Source organism: Zonotrichia albicollis, chromosome 1, assembly GCF_047830755.1.
Source record: "Zonotrichia albicollis isolate bZonAlb1 chromosome 1, bZonAlb1.hap1, whole genome shotgun sequence".
In the NCBI taxonomy this organism is placed as follows: domain Eukaryota; kingdom Metazoa; phylum Chordata; class Aves; order Passeriformes; family Passerellidae; genus Zonotrichia; species Zonotrichia albicollis.
The window spans coordinates 137,679,471-137,702,228 of NC_133819.1; the positions used below are offsets into that span (position 1 = coordinate 137,679,471).

The 22,758-nt window shown below is 40.5% G+C and overlaps 1 protein-coding gene across 1 annotated transcript; it reads left to right on the top strand.

Annotated features, from left to right (window-relative positions):
* Positions 1-3,024: 3,024 nt before the first annotated feature.
* TNFRSF11B (TNF receptor superfamily member 11b) lies at positions 3,025-19,375 on the top strand. The gene is made up of 5 exons (XM_005479551.4): positions 3,025-3,264; positions 12,573-12,942; positions 16,435-16,629; positions 16,977-17,201; positions 18,227-19,375. The coding sequence occupies exons 1-5, from the start codon at positions 3,235-3,237 to the stop codon at positions 18,613-18,615; spliced, it is 1,209 nt and encodes a 402-aa protein (XP_005479608.1). The 5' UTR covers positions 3,025-3,234; the 3' UTR covers positions 18,616-19,375.
* The last annotated feature ends 3,383 nt before the right edge of the window (positions 19,376-22,758 follow it).

The following is a 22,758-nucleotide window of genomic DNA, read 5'->3' on the forward strand; positions in this document are numbered from 1 at the left end:
CTAGCCAAAGCACATCACTGCAAATTGAAAGCAACGTAGTGTTGGTAACCTTCAGCCTGTCCAATGCAAGTTGTCCTTTTTCTCCAGTCTTATGTACTGTTACAAGTTGCAGTGAACCACTTCTGTTAACTAGAGGGCTGTTTCTACACCATTTTAACTAATGACTATTAAAATAAATTAGTTGTATTCCCGTAACATGGAATGGAGTACTTAATGCCTGTAATACTCAACACTTCAGATTTGTTAGTGAAAGAAGAAAACCTGATTTTTTAGTTTCTTTTCCTATAACAGTTTGCAATCTTCTATGAATAATGAATACTTGAAGGCACTTAACTTTCAAAAAATAATTTCAGGCTGTGTCTCTTCTCTATTATGGCATGTTGTGACAAACACGGTTCTTTTAAACACTGCTGAGAACAACTTGATTGTAGCATGGACAAGTGTTTATTACAGGGTTTACTGCCTTGTCCCATGATTCTATGCTCTGCAAACGCAGTTCTTAACTAATTCCCAAAGGCAAAGTGGCAACGTTGTAAAACAGTTGTGAAAACATTCAAACTGCAGTTTAAACCTTGTTAAAGCACAGTTCTTCTTTGGAAAGTGACATTGAAAATGGCAGTGTGGGATCCTGTATTTATTGTGTATGTGTGATTTCAGGATCAAACATGCTAAGTACAAGCACACAGTTCTCTGCTAACATCCACAGCCAGCTCTACAGAGATTAGATGGCCGAAAAGTTCATGTTCATGTCTGGTAAAGGTGATGGTCTCCTTAGCAGCAGTCCCAACACGCTGTCATCTTTGAAACAGATACACCTTGTCCCCCTTCCATTTAGCTGAATGAGCTTGAGGAGGATCTGTTTTCTTCTGATTAACCTCTGCCAGTTTTTTCACTGCTTAAGGATGAAAAACATCTTTTCAGAGAAGTCAGCACATGTAACTCTGAACAAAATTATACACAAAATAGTAGTGTTGAAGAAGATCCCTCTTCTTAGCAACAGCACCATTTTCAGCTGAAGAATTTCAATGGCTTTCTAATTTGTTTTCTGCTCTGGTTAATTGCATAAAATATTTCCATCTCTAGAAAATTCTGATATGAACGCTATTGTCCATACACATTAACCTGTTTAAATAGGCTTATGAGCTATAGTTTTATTTCTTGACAGAGCCGGCTGTTGGGCATTTATGGGTAGTACCAGCAATGAGAAGACATAGCCCCATCCAAAGCCCACTTTAGTGGCTTTGGAAATTAGTTAACAGTGTCAATTAAACACAAGGAGCTTGCTATGCAGTTGCTGCTTTTCTTTCTGCTGTATCTGACATGACAGCAATCAGCCTCACCTCCCTCCCAGGATCCCCTGACCTGACACCGGAGCTGCTTCCAATCAGAAGAGACATGACGCCATGTCCAGCTCTTGGCCTTTGAGAGGATAAAAGTAGTTTAATGTAAACTTCTACTTATGAACTTAACAACTTCTGCTGATGGAGTTGCTGTAGCATTATGGTTGACACTTGAAGTTGGTCCCTGCTTGGAGAACACCATACTCACACAAAGCTATCCTAACATGCTCAAAGATGTCCATGTCAGGAACAATCCTTCCCACTGCTCCACATGCTCAAAGATGTCCATGTCAGGAACAATCCTTCCCACTGCTCCACAATGAAAATGTGGGAATGTACAGGTAAAATCCATCTATTGGCACTACTGTGCTTTTACCTGGGTGACACATTCATAAATATATTTAAGAATAAATGCTAAAGTATTAAAAAGTTGTGAAAAGATTACAGGAACATTTGCATCATCCATTCCAGGTACAACACTAATCAAGTGGTGACTACTACCCATCAAATACCAGCAATGCTACCTCAGGTGGTCGGCTTTCTGTGCCAGTTTTCACACCATTTCTCACAGAGAATTTACCACTAATTCAAGTGTCTTGAATTTTTATCATCCTGGCAAGTGTAACCAGAATCTGTTTCAATCTTAGGTTATGCTTGATGCACGTTCAAATGGCTATAGATTTGTAAGGAGGCACGTGTGAGGCTGTCCTTGAAGATGACGGTTTCCAGACAATACAGCTGAATTTTTATGAAACAATATGCAGACTGTTTCCATGTAACTCTTGCCAATCCTGCTCAGCCTTGTGACTCAAAGGGGAGAAACTGCACACCCACTGCCAACAGGGGCCCCAGTTCTAAATGCTCAAGAGCTGGCATATCCAGAGCTGAGGTTTTGGTCTGGCCTGTGAAAAGGGAGAAAAAACCATCTGTGAAATCTGGAGGCACATCAGGTTTGGCTTCTTCCCCAGGATCCCACAGGCTCCCATAATCCTTTATAGCTATCTGCAGGTTGGGAAAATAAATCCTTTCTCTGCACCTTCCTCTGCTCCACACCTGGCACACACAGGCTCCCCGGGGCTTCCATGGAGCCCTCGGAGCAATCCCGGGAAGCACGAACAGCAGGGTTTGATCATTATGGCTTCAGAAAAATGGCCTTCTCTAACTTAAACCGGGGAGCAGGTAAAACAGCGCCCTGGGTGGGACTTCTCCTGGGGCAGGAGCATGCTGAAGGCACGACTGTCGCTGGAAAATCACAGCAAGGGCCCCGTGTCGCCGCTCGCCCGGGCCTCTCCCGAGCCAAGCCCCTCGGGCCGGCGTAGGCCGGAGGCGCCTCGGAGAGAGGCGGGCGCCGTCCCTCGCATTCCTGCCTCAGCAGGGAAGGGAAGGAACGGGGACCCTCCTTCTCCTCAGCTTCCCCGCCCTGGCCTTCGCTTCCAGCCTGCCCCACTGCTGGGAGCCCCCGCGGACCCCAGCCAAGGGAGCGGAGCCTCCCCTCCGGCCCCGCTGCAGCGCAGGGCGGCACGGCCAGCCAGCCAGACAGGGAGCAATTAAACCCTCCCCTGGCCAGCCCCCGACACTCCCTCCTGCATTTTCCAGTCTGTGGTTACGGCGCTCAAAGGGTTCCATTAAGTCACCAAGTTTTACAGGTTCCTTAAAAAAAAAAAAAAGAAAAAAGAAAAAAAAAAGAGGGGGGTGGGGGGAGGTGAGGGGGAGTGCGCGAGAGAAAAGTTTGGTCACGGCAGGGAATGTGTGATCAAAGCTGAGCCCAGGCTTCCTGTTACACCGGGACTATATATATATCGTGTCTTTAATGTTGGGAATGTGAGCAGCTGCTGGACCCTGGCGCTGGCTCTGCCTGATTCCCAGCGCGCTGAGGTTTCTTCCACCGACCACAATGAACAAGTTCCTGTGCTGCACGCTTGTGGTGAGTCCCTTGCAGAGGTAGATGGGCTCTAGGATGCATTGCAGCTTCAGACACCAGCCTGGAGAGACACACGGCTTTTCTTCTGGGCTTTTGTTTTGGATTTGGGGTTTTTGGGGGGGTTGTTTGTTTGTTTGTTTGTTTGTTTGTGGGTTGCTTTGTCTTCTCTCCGTTTTCTTGGTAAACCCTTTTTGTTTCATCTTTCCAAACTTTCTTGGCGAGTTTGGAATGTGATGGACACGTTCAGCTCCAGGGAGACAGCAGGGTTTTTCATCCCATTCTCAAGGTAGTGGCATGAATTGCTTTTATTTTGCTTTTTTTTCTGACTTCCTCCTTTTATGAGGCCTCATCAGACTGGTCTGAAGCAAAAGCCTGTATCGAGTAATGAATTTAGAAACTGTAGGCTACGATGTTTGTTTCTGATTACAAAAGCTCCATCCCTGCCTGCCTCTAATCTCCGCTGCAGGGGCACTCTCAGGTACTGGGTTGGATTTCTTACCCGGGAAAACCACTGTGAACACCACAAAAAAAACCCCACTAGTGTGTGGTTCTTGTCTTGGCTTAGAAAATTCAGCCTCATATGCAAGAAGGTGATGAATTAGTAGCTGTGTCAGTAGCTATTACAGAAGAAGTTGGGTTATTAAATCTGGTATAAGCCCCTGCTTTAATAAGTCTTTGTTTACTTGGTGATTTAGTAAGATACTTCCAGATGCAAAATTAGAGATGTTAGCAGTGCAGTAAATCTTTCAAAATGTTATTTAATCCATTTAGTCATATGGAATGGTATATGAGTTCAGTTTAATTAAAACCTGCCTACAGACAGATCCTGTGTAACATTTATTTGGAGGCTCTTCATCTTTTGCATAAGGAAACTTTCAAAGAAAAACATTAAAAAATAATAGTCAGAGCAGGCTCTTGCCAGCACAGTAACTTGCTTCTGGGTTGTTTTGGTGAGCACAACGGCATTAATGTTGTGGCAGAGCATTAGAACTGAGATCCATTTATTCTGAAAGCTTTTTATAAATGCAACGAGATTTCCAGGATTTGATGAGTAATGTGTGTTTATTACTCTCTGTACAACTTTCTGAAAGAGCTTTTTGAGAAGGAAACCCAAAGTAATTAATGGTGCACGGGAAGTAAAATTTGTCAGGCTTGTGGTCAGCAGATTGAAATTCAGGACAACTTTTTCATCCCATGTCTGATGTTGTGCCTGCTTTGTCAATATGAAATCACAGGAAGTTAATCTGGGAGTTTCAGCAATATCTGGTTATCAACCTGGCTTCTTATCTGTGGCTGTCAAAAAATAATCACATCAGGATTTTGATTTTAATTAAATGCAATGTGCCTGTTCATGTTCTCCCACAAAGTAATAGCATTTGGTGAATTCAGCATAATCCTCTGGCAGATGAGTCTTGGAGCTGAAATACATCAGTGGCAGTGCATAGCAAAGAGATCATCATTCAACTGCATTATTATTATTATTATTGTTGTTGTTATTAAATTAATTTTAAATTATTGTGAAATTAAAGTAAAATTAGTGAAGTTTAAGTACTGTCAGATGTGCTAGAGCTCAGAAAAGTAGCTTTAGTATCTGTTTTTAGGAGGTACAACAACCCTTTTAGGAGGTACAACTATAGATAAAAGTTCTGTGGGTCTGGCTCACATATCCCCCAGTCTAATTTGGAGACATTGTATCTGGGGCATGATGTACTTTCAGCCTTGGCTTCTTTGCTGAGGTTTCAGAAAGGTTATTCCTGATGTGGAGGTGCACTCATGTTTGTGTTGTTTGCTTGGAACACTAAAGCTGCTTACAAACATTATGAAATTGGACTGAATGGAAAGAAATTCCCCAAAGCTGAATCTCATTACTTGTCACATAACTATCTTGACCCTTATCCTTGACCTTTCTCTATTTTGGATCTCTGGGCACATGTGACATTCTTTTTCTGGCCTGCCTGTTGGGTTTGCTGTGTGTAGGCAGCAGTGGCTTTGCAGCCTGTGAGGGTAGGAGTTATCTTTCTGTCTGACTTTCTTTCTGTCTGCATGTCTGCATGTGTCTTCGTTAAAAATAAAACACTAAGGTTACCAGAAAAATTTTTAAAAGATATTGTGACAATTGAAGTTATACCCACTGTTCAAATCTCATGGAAAACTTAATTTTGTTCCTTCTGTAAAAACACCTGTTTGCACATGGTACTGGACATACATCCTCTAGCTAGCAGGCAGTTGTTAGTAGTTCTGTCAGTGCAAAGGCAGACTGTAGTTGCAGTGGGAACATCCCAGGTTTGGGTTAGCTCTAAATATTGCTGTCACTCTGGTGAATAATGTTCCAAAATGTAAGACAAATATTTTGGAGAGTTATCTGGTTCGTTTTCCCTGCTTTGTCCCTCTACAAGTTTCAAGGCAAATGTAACTCATAGAAATGAAGACTTTCAATTTAGCCCTGCTTTGATAAAATGTGAAACTGCTCTTCATCTGAATTTCATTTTCATACCAGTGAAAATGAAACAGTAATTTAGACCCCTAAGTTGGTGTGAATGACAACTAACTAATGGTGCCTCAAAAAGTCTCTACAAGACTTGACATTTTGACATATTCCTTTATTGGCAGAGAAATGACGACAGTGTTTCATAGCCTCAGTTTTGAATATGCGCCACTCAGGAGAGTCACCAGTTAAAGTCCTAATGTAAAAGAGGAGCCTCCACTTCATAAAGTGTCTTCCAAACAAAAATAGGTCCTGTTATGTCCAAAGTGAGTGGATTACAATGAAGCAGTTGGTAGAATGGTAGAAGAACTTTACAGCTGAACTCCAAGCAGTGAAGATGGCTCCATGTCAGGTTTCATTGTGTACCTGGCCCTTGGCTGTGGTCTGCAGAAAGGTCCCTTGCCTGGGCAGTGCTCTCGTGAGCCTGCAGCCCCCACAGGGCAGGTCAGCAGTGCTGCAGAGCTGCTGGCCCAAAGATGTTAAACCTGGTGATTGCATGGGCCTCCACAACAGCAAGATGAGGTGGATGAGAGCTAGATGGGAGTAATTTCTGCCAGGATGGCAAGCATTTTACAATGGTGATTTTCAATAGCTGGATGTGGATCTGATCCAGCATGGCATTGTCACATACTGGATCTGAGATACAAGCTATTGATGGAAGAGGACCTTGATAATATCATCCAGTGCTATATTTTGCCAGTAGGATTTCTCTGGGCCTGTGCATGAGTTCAGTGAGGAATTTTGCCTAAGGGTTGAGGATATGTGAAAGCCTCCTGCCTTTGCTTTGTCCAAATATTTTATATAGAAGGCAAAGTAGGAGAGTTGTGAGGTTTTACTTTGAACCCAATGCAAACACTGGGAGCAATCTGACAGATGTCTTGAATGATTATTTATCACACAAGAAAATATGCTTTGGAATACTTGTGGAATGCAAAACAGAAACAGATTTATCTTTCTCAGCAAATTAAACATTCTCCTTTGGTCTACAACCCAAAACCACAAAGCCAAGCTATATAATAATATTTTCATATGCTGAAAAGCCACTCTCTTTTCTGCCACAAAGCACTGATTTAAAGGGATGATGCTCGAAGGATTTTTACTTCATGTGCTTTGTCTTCTAGTTCATTTTAATTCAACAGGAGAAATCAAGCAGCTCTTTGCCTTACATTTAAAGATGAAAGAGAAGGGTGTGTATTTTTTTTTTTGCCCAAGATCTGAAATGAAATTTTACAATCACTTTATTTCTCTTTCAAAAGCATCTTCTAAGGAATCAAACAAATGGACTGCACAGGCCTTTTATATGTATGCTGACATAAGGATGGTATGGAGAAATATAGCCTCAGGCCTAATGTGCTGAGTGACACAGTGAAAGAACTGCTGTCTAACCTTGGGTAATTCATCTTGAATAAGTTCTCAGCATTTGCTTGCATCACACTGACTTACACTAGGCTTATATTTCAGTATTTACAGTTCATCCCAATTCCTCACACTGAGCCAGCCATCCTGAGAGGTGCCCAGGATTTCCCCCAGGGACATGGAAGAAGATTGAGTTCTTCAGTCTTTTTAGCAGTGAGCCTATGACACTAGAACTCCATTTCACCCAATAGGTTGTTAGATGTAGTTAATTATATTAGGTTTTATTCTAGTTTTGGTGTGGGTTTTTTGTTTGTTTGTTTTGTTTTTGGGGTTTTTTTGCTACTACAATTTTGTTATTGATAGAATTTCATACTCATATAACAAAAAAACCCCTAACCATTAGGGTTTGTTTTTTTTTTAATTGAGCCTTGCATTTTACTAACCCTAGGAAAACTGTTTACAAATGAATCACACTAGCAATTAATTTGTCAAGATGAAAAAGATACTGAGCATTATTTTCTTCCCTTAGTGCTGGCATATAAAGAATTGGCTGAGGGTTTAAAACTGAAAGAAACTGCCTAGATCTCTTCAGTCCATTTGCCATCTCTTCCAGGAAATGAAGTGGGGTATTTGCTTTCAGAAAGGCATTGAGAGCTATATTTAGGACACATGGGTTTCTTGCACCTGCTTCTCAGTGAAAGGCTGTTCCCAATCTTCCTCTGACAAGAGAATCCCCTTTTCATTTGCCAGTATTATCCTTTAATGGAGAAAGTTCTCTCTGAGTTCACTGGCTGTCTGTACTGAGTCCATGGCTTCTCTTGTGACTTGCCAAGCTATTGAATAAGTCCAGATCCTCTCCAGGGAGGAGCTCTCCATTTCCTTTGAAACTTTCTCTGTACTGCTTCCCAGTGAATTATCCTTTCCTAAACAAGGATGAACGGAATTTTACACAATCTTCTGAATGACAAATCCATTAATTTGGTTGTATGCAGCACTGATGGATGCCAGCTTTGGTTTCAGAAGGGTTATAGAGTGAACATACTCATTGTCCCTACTTCTGATTCCAGTAGACTGAAGCTGGACTTGCAATTTCTTCCTTCTTTCAAATTGGCACATTACACCTTTTCCAGCAAGAGCAAAACAGGCCAGGCGTGTTTATGGAAGAAATCTTTCTTTCTATGAAGCTTTTGGAGAGACCACTGTTCAAAACTAGTAAGTTCAGATCATGACACTTTGCTGTGCTCAAATAGTGCTTAGTGAATAGAAGACATTCAGGTGCTTAGTATATAGACTGCATTTCAATATGGACATTCAGATCAATCAGAGGTTTGTGTAGCTAAGAAACTGCTATCAAGTTGGTCATAGCATAGTTTAGGAGAGGAAATGTCAGGAAGGACATAAAATGCATTTAAATGCCATTTTAATTTGTCTTAGGAACATGCTATTGAAGGGCCTCTCCTGATCATCTTTATTTACTGTGTTTTAGTTTTCATATCAGAGCAGCCCTGGAGTGCACAAAGTGGATTTACCAAAGTAAACTGAACTGATGAAAGCAAATCTAGAGATGGGCCCCAGAGACACCAGATGCACTGTAACCACTAATGCATGCTTGTCCATGAGAGCAGATTGAAGTTAGTCCAAAATATCCCCTCAGAATAATACATAATGTGGATGTCAGGTGCTCAGCACCATCTGTTTTGCTCTGCAAATCTGCTGTAACAGGTGATGCAAATTCCTAATGTAAGCACAAACTAACTGTGTGTTAGGCCAGGAGAAAGAACAATTTAGTGATGTTCCCCTCCAGCTTATTCTGTGAATTGGGGGACAAAAGAGTATTTTCATTCTGCTTGTGCCATGTTGCTACAGTAAAAATAGTGACAATTTTATTTCATTATCTTCCACCATTACTACTGAATTCTTGCAAAACATCTGAAAAATAGATTGAATTTACCTTGGCACTTGATGTAGGTTTAAAGATAACTTCTGATTTGCAGGTCAATATTCAGAATATCAATATTCAGAATACTCAATTGTGCTGTGTGTGTTTGGACTGCATAGAAAACAATTGCAGATCTTTTTTATTAAGTATTATTGAGTAACCTACAGTAGTCTTATGAAGTGTGATATTGGGGATTGAGGTCTAGAAATGTACTTAGCAACATACTGATGGCTATATTTGGTCTAAAAAAAAGTCCAGAAAAAATGCCCTAAAAGGACGCATGTGCTGTCTATGGCTGTGGTTGATATCTGATGCATAGAAGAGATGGCAGAAGTATCACTATTTTTGTGAATTCAGTTTTTGGCTTGGAATTTCTTGATCAAAAGCTGATGTTTATATTTAATAGTCCTTTATTATTTTCATCCATTACTATGTCAGGTATCATCTTGAACTTGGCTGTTTGCAATCTCCTGTGGCAGTGAGTTGCACAGCTCCCTGTGCCAATAGGCTCACGGTAGTCAAACAGTGGTAATGGTGATCTAGTTCTATGTTGAAAATTATGTATCAAATGCTCTGGTAAAGTTCAGAGATATTCATTGCATATCTTTAGTTTGACTGAAGGATCTTTTTGTCATAATATTTTACTAAATAATATAGTGGACTCCTGCATACATGTGGCTCAGCCACTGATCAATGGATTACTGCAGCTATGTAATGTATTTCTGGGAAAAAAAGAGAAAACAAGTGTGATGTACTTTTCTCTTAAAAGTAAAAAGAAAAAAATCAAATGGGAAGACTGATTGTTCTTTTAGAGATGCTAATTTATTTATCCTATTATTATGGTTTCAGAAGGGTTATGCTCATTTAGATTAATAATATTCTAGTTGCCATTATTAGTTTATAGTTATTGGTTCTTCCAAGGACAAAACTCAGTATGGCTCACACACATATGGTTCAAGTATTGTTTTGCTCAATTTTTAAAGTTAATTCCTCTCAAATTGTGTTGAAATGTTTTCAATTTTTATTGGCTTGTTTCCCACAGCTGTAGGTCCTTCAGGGAGCAAATCCCTCCATTTTTCCCTACAAATTCCTCGGCTTTCATACCCTGATTATTGAATTTTAATTAATTTTAATGCTGAGTCATCCCCTGCAGCAAAACTCTTTATTTGCCTCATACATGGTTTCCCATGTAAATAGTTGAGTAAGGAAAATAGATAAAATCTTGTTATTCTTGCTCCTACATGTTGCAGAGTAGAGTTAACAGCTATGAAATGATTCACCTACCTTGTTCATTACATGAAAATGTGTCACCATGGGCAGAAGCACAACCCAGAGGAGCAGATTCTACTGCCATGACAGCTCTGGATTTGTGGGGAGCTGTGCACTGCAGAGCAGGAATACTGATGTTTCTGCACAAGGACTGCTGCCCATATGACTGGTTGCTGTCCCTAATAATTTTCACAGTGTCAGATGTTCACCTCTGTTGGGAATTGTCTTGGATTTCCACAACAGATATCTGTGTGAAGTGTGGGTTGATGCTTATCTTTGTAGTGCCTGTGCCACATGTTGTAGTCAGATATGTTCTGTGAAGGAAATGTTTGTGTCCATGCAAGTCTTGGACTCTGGGATGCTGTATTATCTATTACTGAACTAAAACCATAGAAGAAAACTTCACGGTTCACATCAACAATTAATGAGGTTACCAGGACTTCCTTATTACTAGAGTCATAGCTGTAGATTTACCAAGGGTGGGGGCATTTTTCCTCAATGTGAAGCCACTCACTATTAAAAAATGTGCTGCACCCTCTTTGTTAAATAGATCACATAAAACAGATGCAGTCATTTAAGGAAAATGGAGTTGTTCATCAAACTTCAAAGACTAATAAGGAATTTCTCACAGTGAAAGGTATTGTGCATTGAGACCACAAGAAAAGTGAGATCTCCAACCTCAAGAAATCTGATAAGTTATCAGTCAAGGGCATTATTAGTCAAGGGTAGCTGCAAGAGGTTGTAGGGAATATCCATACTATCTGCATTTCATTCCTCAGCCCAAGTACACGTGTATGAAAAGTGGATTCATAGATGTGCAATAGGAGAATGCATTTAAGAATACTTGCTTAAGCAATAAGAGTTCCTAAGCTAAGCATCTCATATCACTTGTTGTTTACTGTGAATTGTGTTAATGCAGATGAAGTTTTAAATTGCCATTTCCAAACTTAATGAGACTATGGCTTTAGAAGTGCCTTGATATGGCAGAAGTGAGCCCCTTAAATGAAGCATCTCAAGAAAATACAACTTAAAAAGAAAAAGTTAATTCCACTTATACTTTGGGGACATTTGAAAAAGAGGAAATACATTTTTGAAATTGAATTGGCAACTCTGTGTTAGCTGACAAAGATTAAGTTAGCAATAAAGACAAGTCAGTTAGATCTATAATTTTATTGGATACACTGAAAAATATCTTAGATCCAGTTTACTTCATCTTTATAAAATAATGTACAAGTTTTGGAAGAGCAGTGGCACATGTAGCCATGCATGCAGTGCAGGGACAGAGCTGGGTTATCAGTGAGGAGAGTGAGCTGTTGGCAGACCCTGTGGGGATCAGGGTGGTTCTCAAAAATTATTTTTGTGGTAGACTGTCAGAATCACAGAACCAAATTTTCAATTATAAGACCAAAACAAAGTGATATGGAGGTTGTCTCTGCAGCAAGGCAGGCTGTCTCAGCTCACCAGGTCCCCAGTCACACCAGGAAAGCTGACTGTTGTAGGAAGCAGGAGGACTCCAGCTGTCATGGCATGTGCTGGTACTGAACCAGCTTTTCACAACAGCTGTGAGCCTGTGGTTTCAGGTAGGACATGAAAGCATTGGCCTGGTCTCTTCAAGCTCACACAATTGAGTCCTTAATGTGCCCTTCGTACCCTGCATCCTTCCTTACCTTTGTCTCAAGCTGTGTCTACTGCTTTGATGTAGTTGCCACATTACATCCCAAAAGCTTCTGCATATCAGTGCAAAATTGAATGGAAGGCATTAAAAAGTAAACTCTATTGTTCTAGCCAATAATTTCTGTAAAAAGCATAAGAGAAATAGTGTAAGGAATCACCTTTAAAGGTATCTGTGGTGATGGTGCACTACACTGGTCATATTCATATGTTCAGGCACAATTCCTGCTTAAGAACACAAAGATGTATAATCCCCACCTGCTGTGCATTGGACAAATTTTCTGGTGCCAGGCAGTAAAAGGTCATTGACCAGTGATATTAAAAGGGTGTAAATCAGAGAATAGTATCTACATCTATGGAAGGAATCACTTAGGTCGGGAAGATTTGCTAGATAAGATCCTAAAACTTTCCCATTCTTAGACATAGGAGAGTCTGGAAGCTTGCAGGTATCTCAGAAATTTCAAATGCAAATATCTGTTTGAAGATGAGTGACATGAGTAGACTCATAAACTCACTGAAGTGCAGGTTTCCTTGTGATCGCGGTGCTTCCCGGAACTAAAAGGAGGCGATGTTTTGTTTTCCTGTTGCTAGCTCTTGGACATTTCTGTCAAATGGACCTTCCAGGATGATTCTCCCCCCAAGTATCTCCATTACGACCCAGAGACATCTCGGCAGCTGCTGTGTGACCAGTGTCCTCCGGGGAGCTACGTGAAGCGGCACTGCAGCGCCAGCAGCCCGACGCAGTGCGCCCCGTGCCCGGCTCAGTACTACGCCGACGAGTGGAACAGCAACGAGGAGTGCCAGTACTGCAGCACCGTGTGCAAGGAGCTGCAGCTCGTCAGGCAGGAGTGCTCCAGCACGCAGAACCGCGTCTGCGAGTGCGTCCCGGGCAGGTACCTGGAGCTCGAGTTCTGCTTGAGGCACACGGAGTGTCCGCCCGGCTCCGGGGTTGCCCAGGCAGGTGGGTCCCGCTCCTCCATAGCTATGGACAGGCGTAATCGGAGCTCGGCAGCGCGTCCACGAGTCGTGGCAGTGACAAGATTAGGAAAGAGGCTTGTCCAGATGAAATTGCAGGACAGTAAATTGTAAAGCCAATTGAACTTGTTCTAATCTGCATCATTTGGACTGTAGCCAAAGGAAGGTTTCTCAGTGGAATACCCGGCTCCTGCTGTAATATATAACTTAATGGCAGTAGCAAATGCAGCAAATTGCACTCTAATGAGAAACATGATGGATTGCCTCTTTTAAAGGAACATTATCTGGAATGTAGTATTTGTGTGTGTGAAAAATAATAATGGTTTTCATTTTGAAATCCACTGTTTCAAGCAACCGTATATCTTGACAAACACCAGGAGCACTACATGTTTGACACCAAGTATATAATTATAATAACATTAATATAGCTCTGGTGTCACTGCAATATGTGGTAATAATTAATTATCAGCATCCTAAGTCGAATTTTCCTTTCTTAGGGAAATTGTTACTATTATCAAGCAAACAACCATTTCTTTGTCAAGCAAGCTGGCACAGTGCTGAAAGTCTGGTGGGAATATAGAGCAAAGCAGCACTTTTCTGTCGAGTGTATTCTTCATTTAAAACAACATAAATTGTTAAACCAATAATTTGTTCTTCCCTCAAAACCAAATACATCATTTATTGTTTGGCAAATGCTGTGGCCCAGTTTAGCTCCAGTATTTAGCACAACCTGAAAGAATTGTAAACTGTCATTGTACCAGATCTTGATAACTGCCTGGAGAAGAGCACTGAGGAAGGAAATGCAGAAAATCAAAGTGTCTCAGACACCTGCAGGCAGAATGATTTCCCTAGGAATGATGTACCTGCAGTGAGAAACACTAGGGCTGCCCTGTGCATTTTAGTGCTGAGCTGAATGACAGGCTGGAAGTCCTTTTCTGGGTTATGAACCTCTCACTGGAGAGCAGCTTTGGCAGAAGGAGAAATGTCGCTGCTGTAGCTGCTCACTAGTCCTTGAGTAATTGGTTGATGAAGCTTTACCCTGATGCCCTTCCACTGTCAAGCATTTCCACCTGGCAGTTACCACATTTCCATATTGTAAACATTCATTAACCTAAACCATTATACCCAGGGGCTTGGGTTAATGAAGTTCTACTGTATCTCAGCAGCAAGTCAAAAGGGACCAGAAACAAAATCCTCAGAAAGGCTTTGGGAGATGAAAGCATAAATTGTCTGAGCAACCAGCCTGCTGCATCCCTCCGAGCACAGTGAAATATGGCAGACAAATTTTAATCCCTCAAATCAGAATGAAGCAAACTTTTAAAGAAGATAAAATGTTGAGTTTTGTAACATCTTGAAAAGTTTGTTTCCAAAAGACCATCAGATTGAACCAGCTAAACCCAAGCAGACCTCAGAAAAGGAATGAAAACATTGTAAAAATAATTGCATCCCCCTGTGTCAATACCACTTTTTGAGGTGAGGCAACAACTAAGAGTTTAATAAGCATGTACTGCTTATTTGTAATAAGTAATAAGTAACTGTGTTACTGCTTTTTGCCATATGATAGCCTTGAACTTTGTAATGAGGCACATTCAGGTGAAATAAAACCTAAAAGCAGAAAAGTATGATTCCACTCCCACACAGGCAGATGGTGTGGTCCAATGCTTCATTTAAGGCTTAAAGCATTAGAATTCTGTTTCCCTGGTGCTCATTGCTCGTGATTACACTGGGATATCACCTTCCTTTGTAGTCTCTTTTTGTGAGTGAAGATTAAGGCTTTGTTCCTTTCTGCCGCGGCGGGCCCTGGATGAGGCAGGGTTTCGAGCAGCATTGTGCTGGGAAAGCAGGCAGCTCTGTCTCCCCCGTGGCTGCTGCCGTTTCCCTGGGAAGATTGGGGGATTCCAGGAGGGTTGGAGGGAGTGGCAGAAGGGCAGGCAGACAGCGGCAATTCGTGTCCTTAACAAGAGCGGCGAAATAAACAGTGAAGAAGCTGGCAGAGCTGGAGAGTGACTTTATGCTCAGTCCTGAGAGCACTGATGGAGAACGCGGTATATTCCTCCCTTGTGCTGCAAAGATTATGCAGCAAGCTGTGAGCAGAACGATGCACCATTTGCAGGAACACTCCTTCCTTCCACTTCCCCGCTGCCAGCACACAGCAGAGCCTGTCTATGGCAGGGAAGTTGCTGAAATGCAGCTGCCTCAGGCCAGCTATCGCTGCCCGCGGGTGCAGGTGCTGCCCGCAGCTGTGTCCAGCAGCGCTGCAGGCAGCGCGCACTGCGCGGGGCCGGGCTGGGGCTGCAGAACGCGCAGGCTTTGCCAGGGGCTGGCGCATACAGGGACCCTGGCAGCTATCAACTCCTTTGTTTCCACTCGTTGTCTGATGAGGTGCTCGGTCAGGTTGTGTGCAAGCACTCTTCTTGATTTTACAGCTGATTGAAAACTCGAGATGCGTAATACTCTCTTTCTCTAAGGATTTCCTGAAATAAAGAAAAGATTGCTAAAAAGCTAACATTAAAATAAACATCCACATGTAAATACTAAAAAAATACACTAGATGGAGGTATTTTCTTATTCAAATATAGTTTCCAATTTTTTCAAATAAATTTTAAGCATGTGCTTAAGCTCATGTTCAACAATGCAGTATTAGATACCAGACTTCAGGCACTTGTTAAATGTTGGATGAATAAGGATGAATTAGGAGTGAGTATACAGCAGTTATTGGTGCTGTTACTTTCCTGCCACTGGTGGTTAGACTGCATAGTTTCAGATTTCATGGATTTGTTTTCTTAGAACAAATGTTAGAACCATATGTTGTGATTCTCTAGTTGTATGATATATTTAGTTCTGAAGTAAAACTATGCGTTATAAATCACCAAGTAGAACATGTAAGTCTATTAAATATTTTTTTTAATATTGGACACTGCTTTCTTTGCTTTTAATAACACTTTATTCAAGGCCCAAAAAGAATTTCAAAATTGTTGTCTTTAGTTGATATTGAATTGGATTGTATTTTTATCTAGAACTGAAGTAACCCATTCAAGTCAGGCTCTGGGCAGTTACTGCAGAGTGAAATTCAGAATTTTCAGAGTGAAAATTTTTTTCCACTTATTTACTTTACAGAATGTTTGTATAGGTGAAGGATGAAGATCAGACATAGCGTAATGTGTGAATAGACTTGAGTAATCAAGGTTATAAAGATATTACTTTACTAAATTACTGATTTAATCAGTAATCACCAATTTTAAACTTGGTAACATATTTAAGAGTACTATTTACTGTATTACATCAGCAGGAACATCCTTCTCCTAAGTCATCTTCTGTCTCTTTTTCTTCCAAAGTGATTCCTTAATAGATCACATACATGAAAAGCAGAAGCATGACAGTTTAGAGAGGAATGTTTTTTTGCTGTTTTCTTTTTAAATTTTTTTCTCCACAGTTGAGGTTATATGTAATTGGATGCATTGTTTTCCTGTTTCCACAGGTACCCCTGAGAGTGACACTGTATGTGAGAGATGTCCAGAGGGATTTTTCTCGAATGAAACCTCCTCCAAAGCAGCCTGTCTTAAACACACAAACTGTAGTGCCCTGGGTTTCAAAATAGCTTTGAAAGGAAATGAGGTTCGTGACAACATCTGTCAGGAAAATACAGATACGACACCTCAAAAATGTGGAATAGGTGTGTATCATATTAAGGAAGAGTCCTCTGAAAACATACCTTTAGTTATTGTTAAAATTAATTTACTAAAATCCAGGATAAAAATACCTAGCTTGTTAGCTCTTTGCCTGCTATGGTGATGGCCATAGTAGAACTTTAATTATTGTAGCTCAGACCAAAAAGAAGTCAAGCACAAAGAGAAACAGCACTGCAAAGACAAGTTCTTAGTCTGTTTTTTAAGTACTGTTTCTTATCATTCTTGCTGCTTGGTTGTTGTTTTTTGGTTTTGGTTTTTTTTTTGGGTTTTTTTCCTGAGACAGTTAAGGTAAGAGATCAGAACAGTTGACATCTTCTCTTTCTCATTTCAGATGTAACCCTGTGTGAGGAGGCTATGTTCAGGTTTGCTGTTCCTACTCATGTCACACCTAACTGGCTGAACATACTAGCAGACAGCTTGCCTGGGACAAAGGTTAGCACAGAAAATATTGAAAGGATTAAACAAAGGCACAGCCCTCAAGAGCAGACCTTCCATCTTTTGAAACTGTGGAAGCAGCAAAACAAAGAACAGGATATGGTCAAGAAGATTATCCAAGGTATCTTATTGTGATAGCATATGCATTATAAAAAACCTTCTGAATGGCACTTAAAAATTGCTTGGATCAAATACCCCCTGGGGATGTGTTGTGCTTGGAGAGGGGCCTGCAGGCCTTCACTGAGATACATCAATGCCATAAGCATAGGGAAGTCAGAGGGAAGCAGGAACAGAATTCCACTTCTCCAGATCAGTCAAGGACTGAATTCTTTCCAGACTTGTTGCGTACTTTGGAGTGTGTGTTGTGCCGTGACCAAGGTCCCCTTTTAAGACTGCACAACATACAAAGAATTTTGATCAAGTGAGGGGAAAGTGTTTCCCACTGTAATATCTGAGCAACCGAGGTTAGAGGGAGCTGGTTCCCTGCAGCTGAGAGTGCAGTTTGTCTTCTGTAAAGTAGAGGTTGATATTTGTGACTTTATGAATACATAGAGAGGCTTTCCTTTCTTTTTCCCTTCTGGTATCTTTGTCATGCTGATTCATTTGTTTATTTGATTCAGCTTTGTTTGTGCTGAACCTACCAAGACACGTTTCAAAGATGAAATAGTGCTGCAGTATTAATAACAAGATTTTTTACAGTAGTTAGGCCAGGTCTTTTCATGTAAACCGCCATCAACAACCACCACATCCAAATGACATTTTGTCCACTCAGAATAGATTTGAAAAATGCTGCAGAAATGTTTTTTTTTTACCCCTCTGCTATTTAGTATGTATGCTTATGTCAGTCTAGGAAGTGTCTGGAGTACTTCAAAATTCAAAATTGCTATTTTAACAAAGCTTGCCTAGGCATTTCTGAAGAGAATTAGCTAAATTTTCATTCACTGGAAACAAATACTAGGAGTCCTATCACGTACACACAACATTTTACAGGATAGATGGGCCCAAAAAAGCAAAGATGAGAGAATTATTTGAAGCAAAGAAATTTGGAAAGCAAATTCAGCTTGGAATTTTGGAAGGTTTTTTTGCAGGCTACAGTAAAGTTGTAATATGCTGTACTTAGCTATATTCTCTTTTTGCTTTCTATAGATATCGGTCATTGTGAAAACAGTGTCTTAAAGCACGTTGGCCACCTGAACCTCACCTTTGAACATCTCAACACGCTGATGGCAAGCCTCCCAGGCAAGAAAGTGGGAAAAGAAGATGTTGAGCGCACAATGAAACTATGTCAATCCACAGAGCAAGTTCTGAAGCTTCTCAATCTGTGGAGAATAAAGAATGGTGACCAAGACACCATTAAAGGTTTAATGTATGGACTGAAGCACTTAAAAATGTACCACTTTCCAAAACGAACCATCCAAAGCCTGAAGAAGGTGATAAAGTTTCTTCACAGATTTACAATGTATAGATTATACCAGAAACTCTTTTTAGAAATGGTAGGGAACCAACTTAAATCTGTGAAAGTAAGATGTGTCTAATTCAAGATACGTTTCTATCTCCACTGACTATTCTTCCCTAATTACTGCCAGCAGTAATTAAACTGGAACGTTATTTCCCTACATTTTGATTTACTATTTATAGAAATGCCTGACTGGAATAGTTCTAAGTCTCCTGCAGTGGTTTTGAAGGGGTTTTTTTTTTGCTGTTTTTTTTTTTTTTTTTTCTTTAATAAAAATCACTTTTGTAAAAGCTATTAACTCGATGGTAACGCTAAGGGCCTGATTCTGCAATTTTGCACATTCAGAGCTGAAAAGTCCCACTATAGTCACTAGATGAGAAAGGAATGCCAGACCAGGCTCTACTCCAGTATTTGCTATTTATATTCTTCAAGGAATAAACATTTTTGTTGTACATATTTATTAAGTTAAATGGATATGAGACTGAATTTTAGGAAGAGAATTGGAAAGCACACTGTATATTTTCTAGCTAAAAAAATATGATTCCATATATTTTTCTGGCAAAATTTTGTAGCATGCCCTAAGAGTTATTAATTTCTTTACATTTTGTATTTAAAAAATGTATTATTGCTTAGTATTATTTGTATAAGTTGTGGTATCTTTTGGTAAGGATGTTTTAATTTATCCAATGATTTTAACTCAATTACAGTGAAAATATAGCTCAAGTGACCTGAATATTTAAATATTCTGTGAGGAAGTGAATGTACCATATTTAAGAAGCTGGATTTTTATATAGAATTTCATAATCTTATTTTATAAAGCAATTAAATTTTTCAGTTTAGTTTTTGACTGGTGTTTTACTCTTGATTCTAAAGTAGGAACTAATTACAAAGACAGACTATGTGGATTTTGCACTTTATCTTGGGCTGGGGTCTCTGCTACTCCCTGTCTGGTCTAGTAGTTAATATGTGAACCAAGTAAATATTGATCATGGAATTTCATGGTCACTGCAAAGGTGTAGAAGAAGCTACAAAAGTCCTTCTGGTTCCATTCTAAAAGGCCCAGGTGGTTGTGATATGACCAATTACAGCTCCATAGACACATTTGGCCCAGCACAGCTCTTGGCCCAGTGACGTTCTTGGAGAGCTCACAACCTCTGCCCTAACCACAGTAATTTCATGGAGGAAAGATGATGCATGGGCCTGACAGGCTTGGAAAGCCTCACATATTGCCACTGTGTTTAAAGGAAGGGAGCACTGAGAGGTCACATAAAAAATAGTCATTCACCATTTCTCTCAGCTACAGAATGAGACACCTACAAAGCCCTAAGCCCATAAAAGCAGAACAGAGACTGGATGAGTGTCATTATCAAAAGCTCTCAATTTTAAGGACCAGTGGTCGTTCACAATGCAAGCCAAAGGCTTTGGTGGCTTCAGAGAAAGACTGTACTCATGGGGTTTTTTTCTTTAAACCATGTGAACAGAGCTTGAATATTCAACATATTCTTTACCATTGTGTAAGGAAAGGAAATCCATAAGCATTTAGCCTTGTATGACAAATATTCTTCTATTAGAGATGAGAGCATCTTAACCAAAGAATGAGAAAGAGATTTCTGCTTGATACGATAGGTGTTCATCAGAATTGCTCTCTGTATAGCAAATAAAAATGAGACATACTGATTTAAAATACTTGGGACTCATTTTTCACTGAATTCTCACATCACTTTTTTATCAAAAGGAATAAACTCCCTTTTAAATTTCACATGCTATTAGCATCTCATTTATTGCTGTAACTGAGAAATGGTGCTGAACATGAAAAAATTCCTAGTTTTGTGTTGATTCATTTGGGATAATTTACATACTTGTACAACAGAAAGTGGTTTTATATGTAATTAAAAGATTATAGCAACAGACTCTCAAATTTGCAAAATAGATACCAGATGTTTCCATGACTCTGACAGGTGTGGAGGCTTGGGGTGTTTTAGGTGTTAAAGTGAGAATAATGATCTTACTGGCAACAAAATGAAGATCACACACACCTTGAAAACAATATCATCTTAATCCTTTCTACATATATTACAACAATTTTGAAATTGATAGTAGAAATCCAGTATCAAGTAGCACTATAATTTAAAAATTTATCACAGAGATAGAGCCCTCTAGAGAAAAGCATGATTGCTTCTTAGTACATGGGTTTTATTTTATACATTTATATTTATATTTTTAAAGTAGTTATATGTAACTCTCTGTAAACAATGCAGTGTTTGTGGTCCCTCAGGAGTGGCAATAGTGAAGAAGGTGCTTGGAGCCAGAGCCTACAGTTTAAGCTGAAACTACCATGTGAACATGATATGCTTCACTACAGTAGAGTATGGCCTGGACTGGATTTCCTGGGAAAATTTAGCATAGAACTATAACCTGTGCCTTCAAAATAGGATTTTTTCCCCCTAAACGCAAAGTTACACATGCTTAAAGAACTATACATCTTAAAGCTGATTCAGTTGATCAGTTGCCCATGCTCAAGTAAACACTTCTCAGCCAGTATGTCCCTCATTTATGAACTTCACTCATATGAAGTTCATGACTTGAATGACTTGAACACATCCTGAGCAGGAGACATTTAAACTGTATTCCCTTCCCCAAAGAGCCTCCAGCCCAAAATAGCCAAGACAAACAAAAGCAAGACCCAGGATAATGAGGGAGAGGGTGAGGCAAACAGAAAGTGGGAGGAAAGCTTGGAAAAAATGTGGGTTTGGGGGTGGTAGCTTGTTTTATAAGGAAGGCTGCAGGAGGAGGAAGATGTGCAATGGGCAGCAGGTAGGAGAGGGGTCCCTGTGTCCCTGGCTTGGAGGAAATGCTGCTGTGGAGGGCAAAATGTGAGGTGTGAGGGCTGGGGACAAACAGCCAGAGCTGGGCCTCAGGGGTGACTTGAAGAGGGATTTTGTGCTCAGGGTGCCCTGACCTGCCAGGGTTACAGTGCCTGCTCTCCTCCCAGCCTGGCTGCTGACCAGGCTCAGGAATCAAATGTTTTGCCGTCCTCTGGCCAGAGATCAGGCTAGCCTTGCCTTGGGATGGAAAGGAGTAGAGGAACAAGGAAGCAGGAGAAGTGTGCTGTCTCTGCTGCCCCAGACAGGGGCAGGGATTGTGCTGTCCTGGCCTGTCAGCTTCCCCTTCATTGAGAGAAAGGAAAAGGAGTTTTGGGAATATTTGAGGGAGACAGTGAGATGGGCTTTAAGACATGTTCTTTAGCTGTCGTTTCCAGCTCTGCTCTCGAAGTGTGGAAACAACCCTGAGCTATCAAAAAATACCGTGGGTTTAAAGCACAACTTATGATTCAAAAATCTTTTACAACCCTGCTTTTTAAATGGTTTTTATATGCCCTTGTCCTCCATCAAGGCAGTCTCTAAAGTCCCAGAAAATGCTTTGGAATATGGGGGAAATTAATGAAGAAACTAGACACTAAGTTCTGCAATAATATTTTTTATGCTGTGCACATCATCAAGCACAGTAGACCCTGACCTGTTCCCTGACCATGGCCCAGGAATGCTCTCAGAGCAAAAATCCATAGCATAGTCTGCTATAGAATGAATGTTTTAAAAATAAAGCTAGGTACTAAAGAGCTTTTAAAAAGTGTAGAGAACTAAATAATGACGTTTGAAAGCGATGGTTGGGAATGGGCACAACACAGAAACCGGACACCACACTCAGACTCACACACACTTTACAGCAGGAACACCACTTATCCCTTCAGCACCCTGAGACACCCACCCTGCCTGTCCTGATACGGGTCAGCACTGCCACATGCAAGGCAGAGGTGTCTGGTTTGCTCACAAATCACCTTCAAAGTGCCCAAATTGTCAGCCTTAAAGTAATTCAAAACCATGGCTCAGAAATAAGCAAATATTTATAGAAAAATGTACCAGTAATTTCTGCAGACTATCGGAAACTATTCAATTTTGGACAAATGTCAAATATGGGAAAGGCCCACCCTTCAAAAGATTTCTTTGTTGAAATAACATGGAGAAATAAAAATTGGTCAAAAATAACTGAAAAAAGTGTTTTTTCATTTTTCTTCCTTTACCTTAGTTAGATGAAGAAGCAATATTGGCAATAAGCTCCATAGTGAGGAGACAGAAAATATGTACAAAGCTAAGGCTGTTGTCACTGCGTGACTACTCCCAGTGGAGTTCAACGACAAATCTAAGGGAAAGAATTATAAGAATGG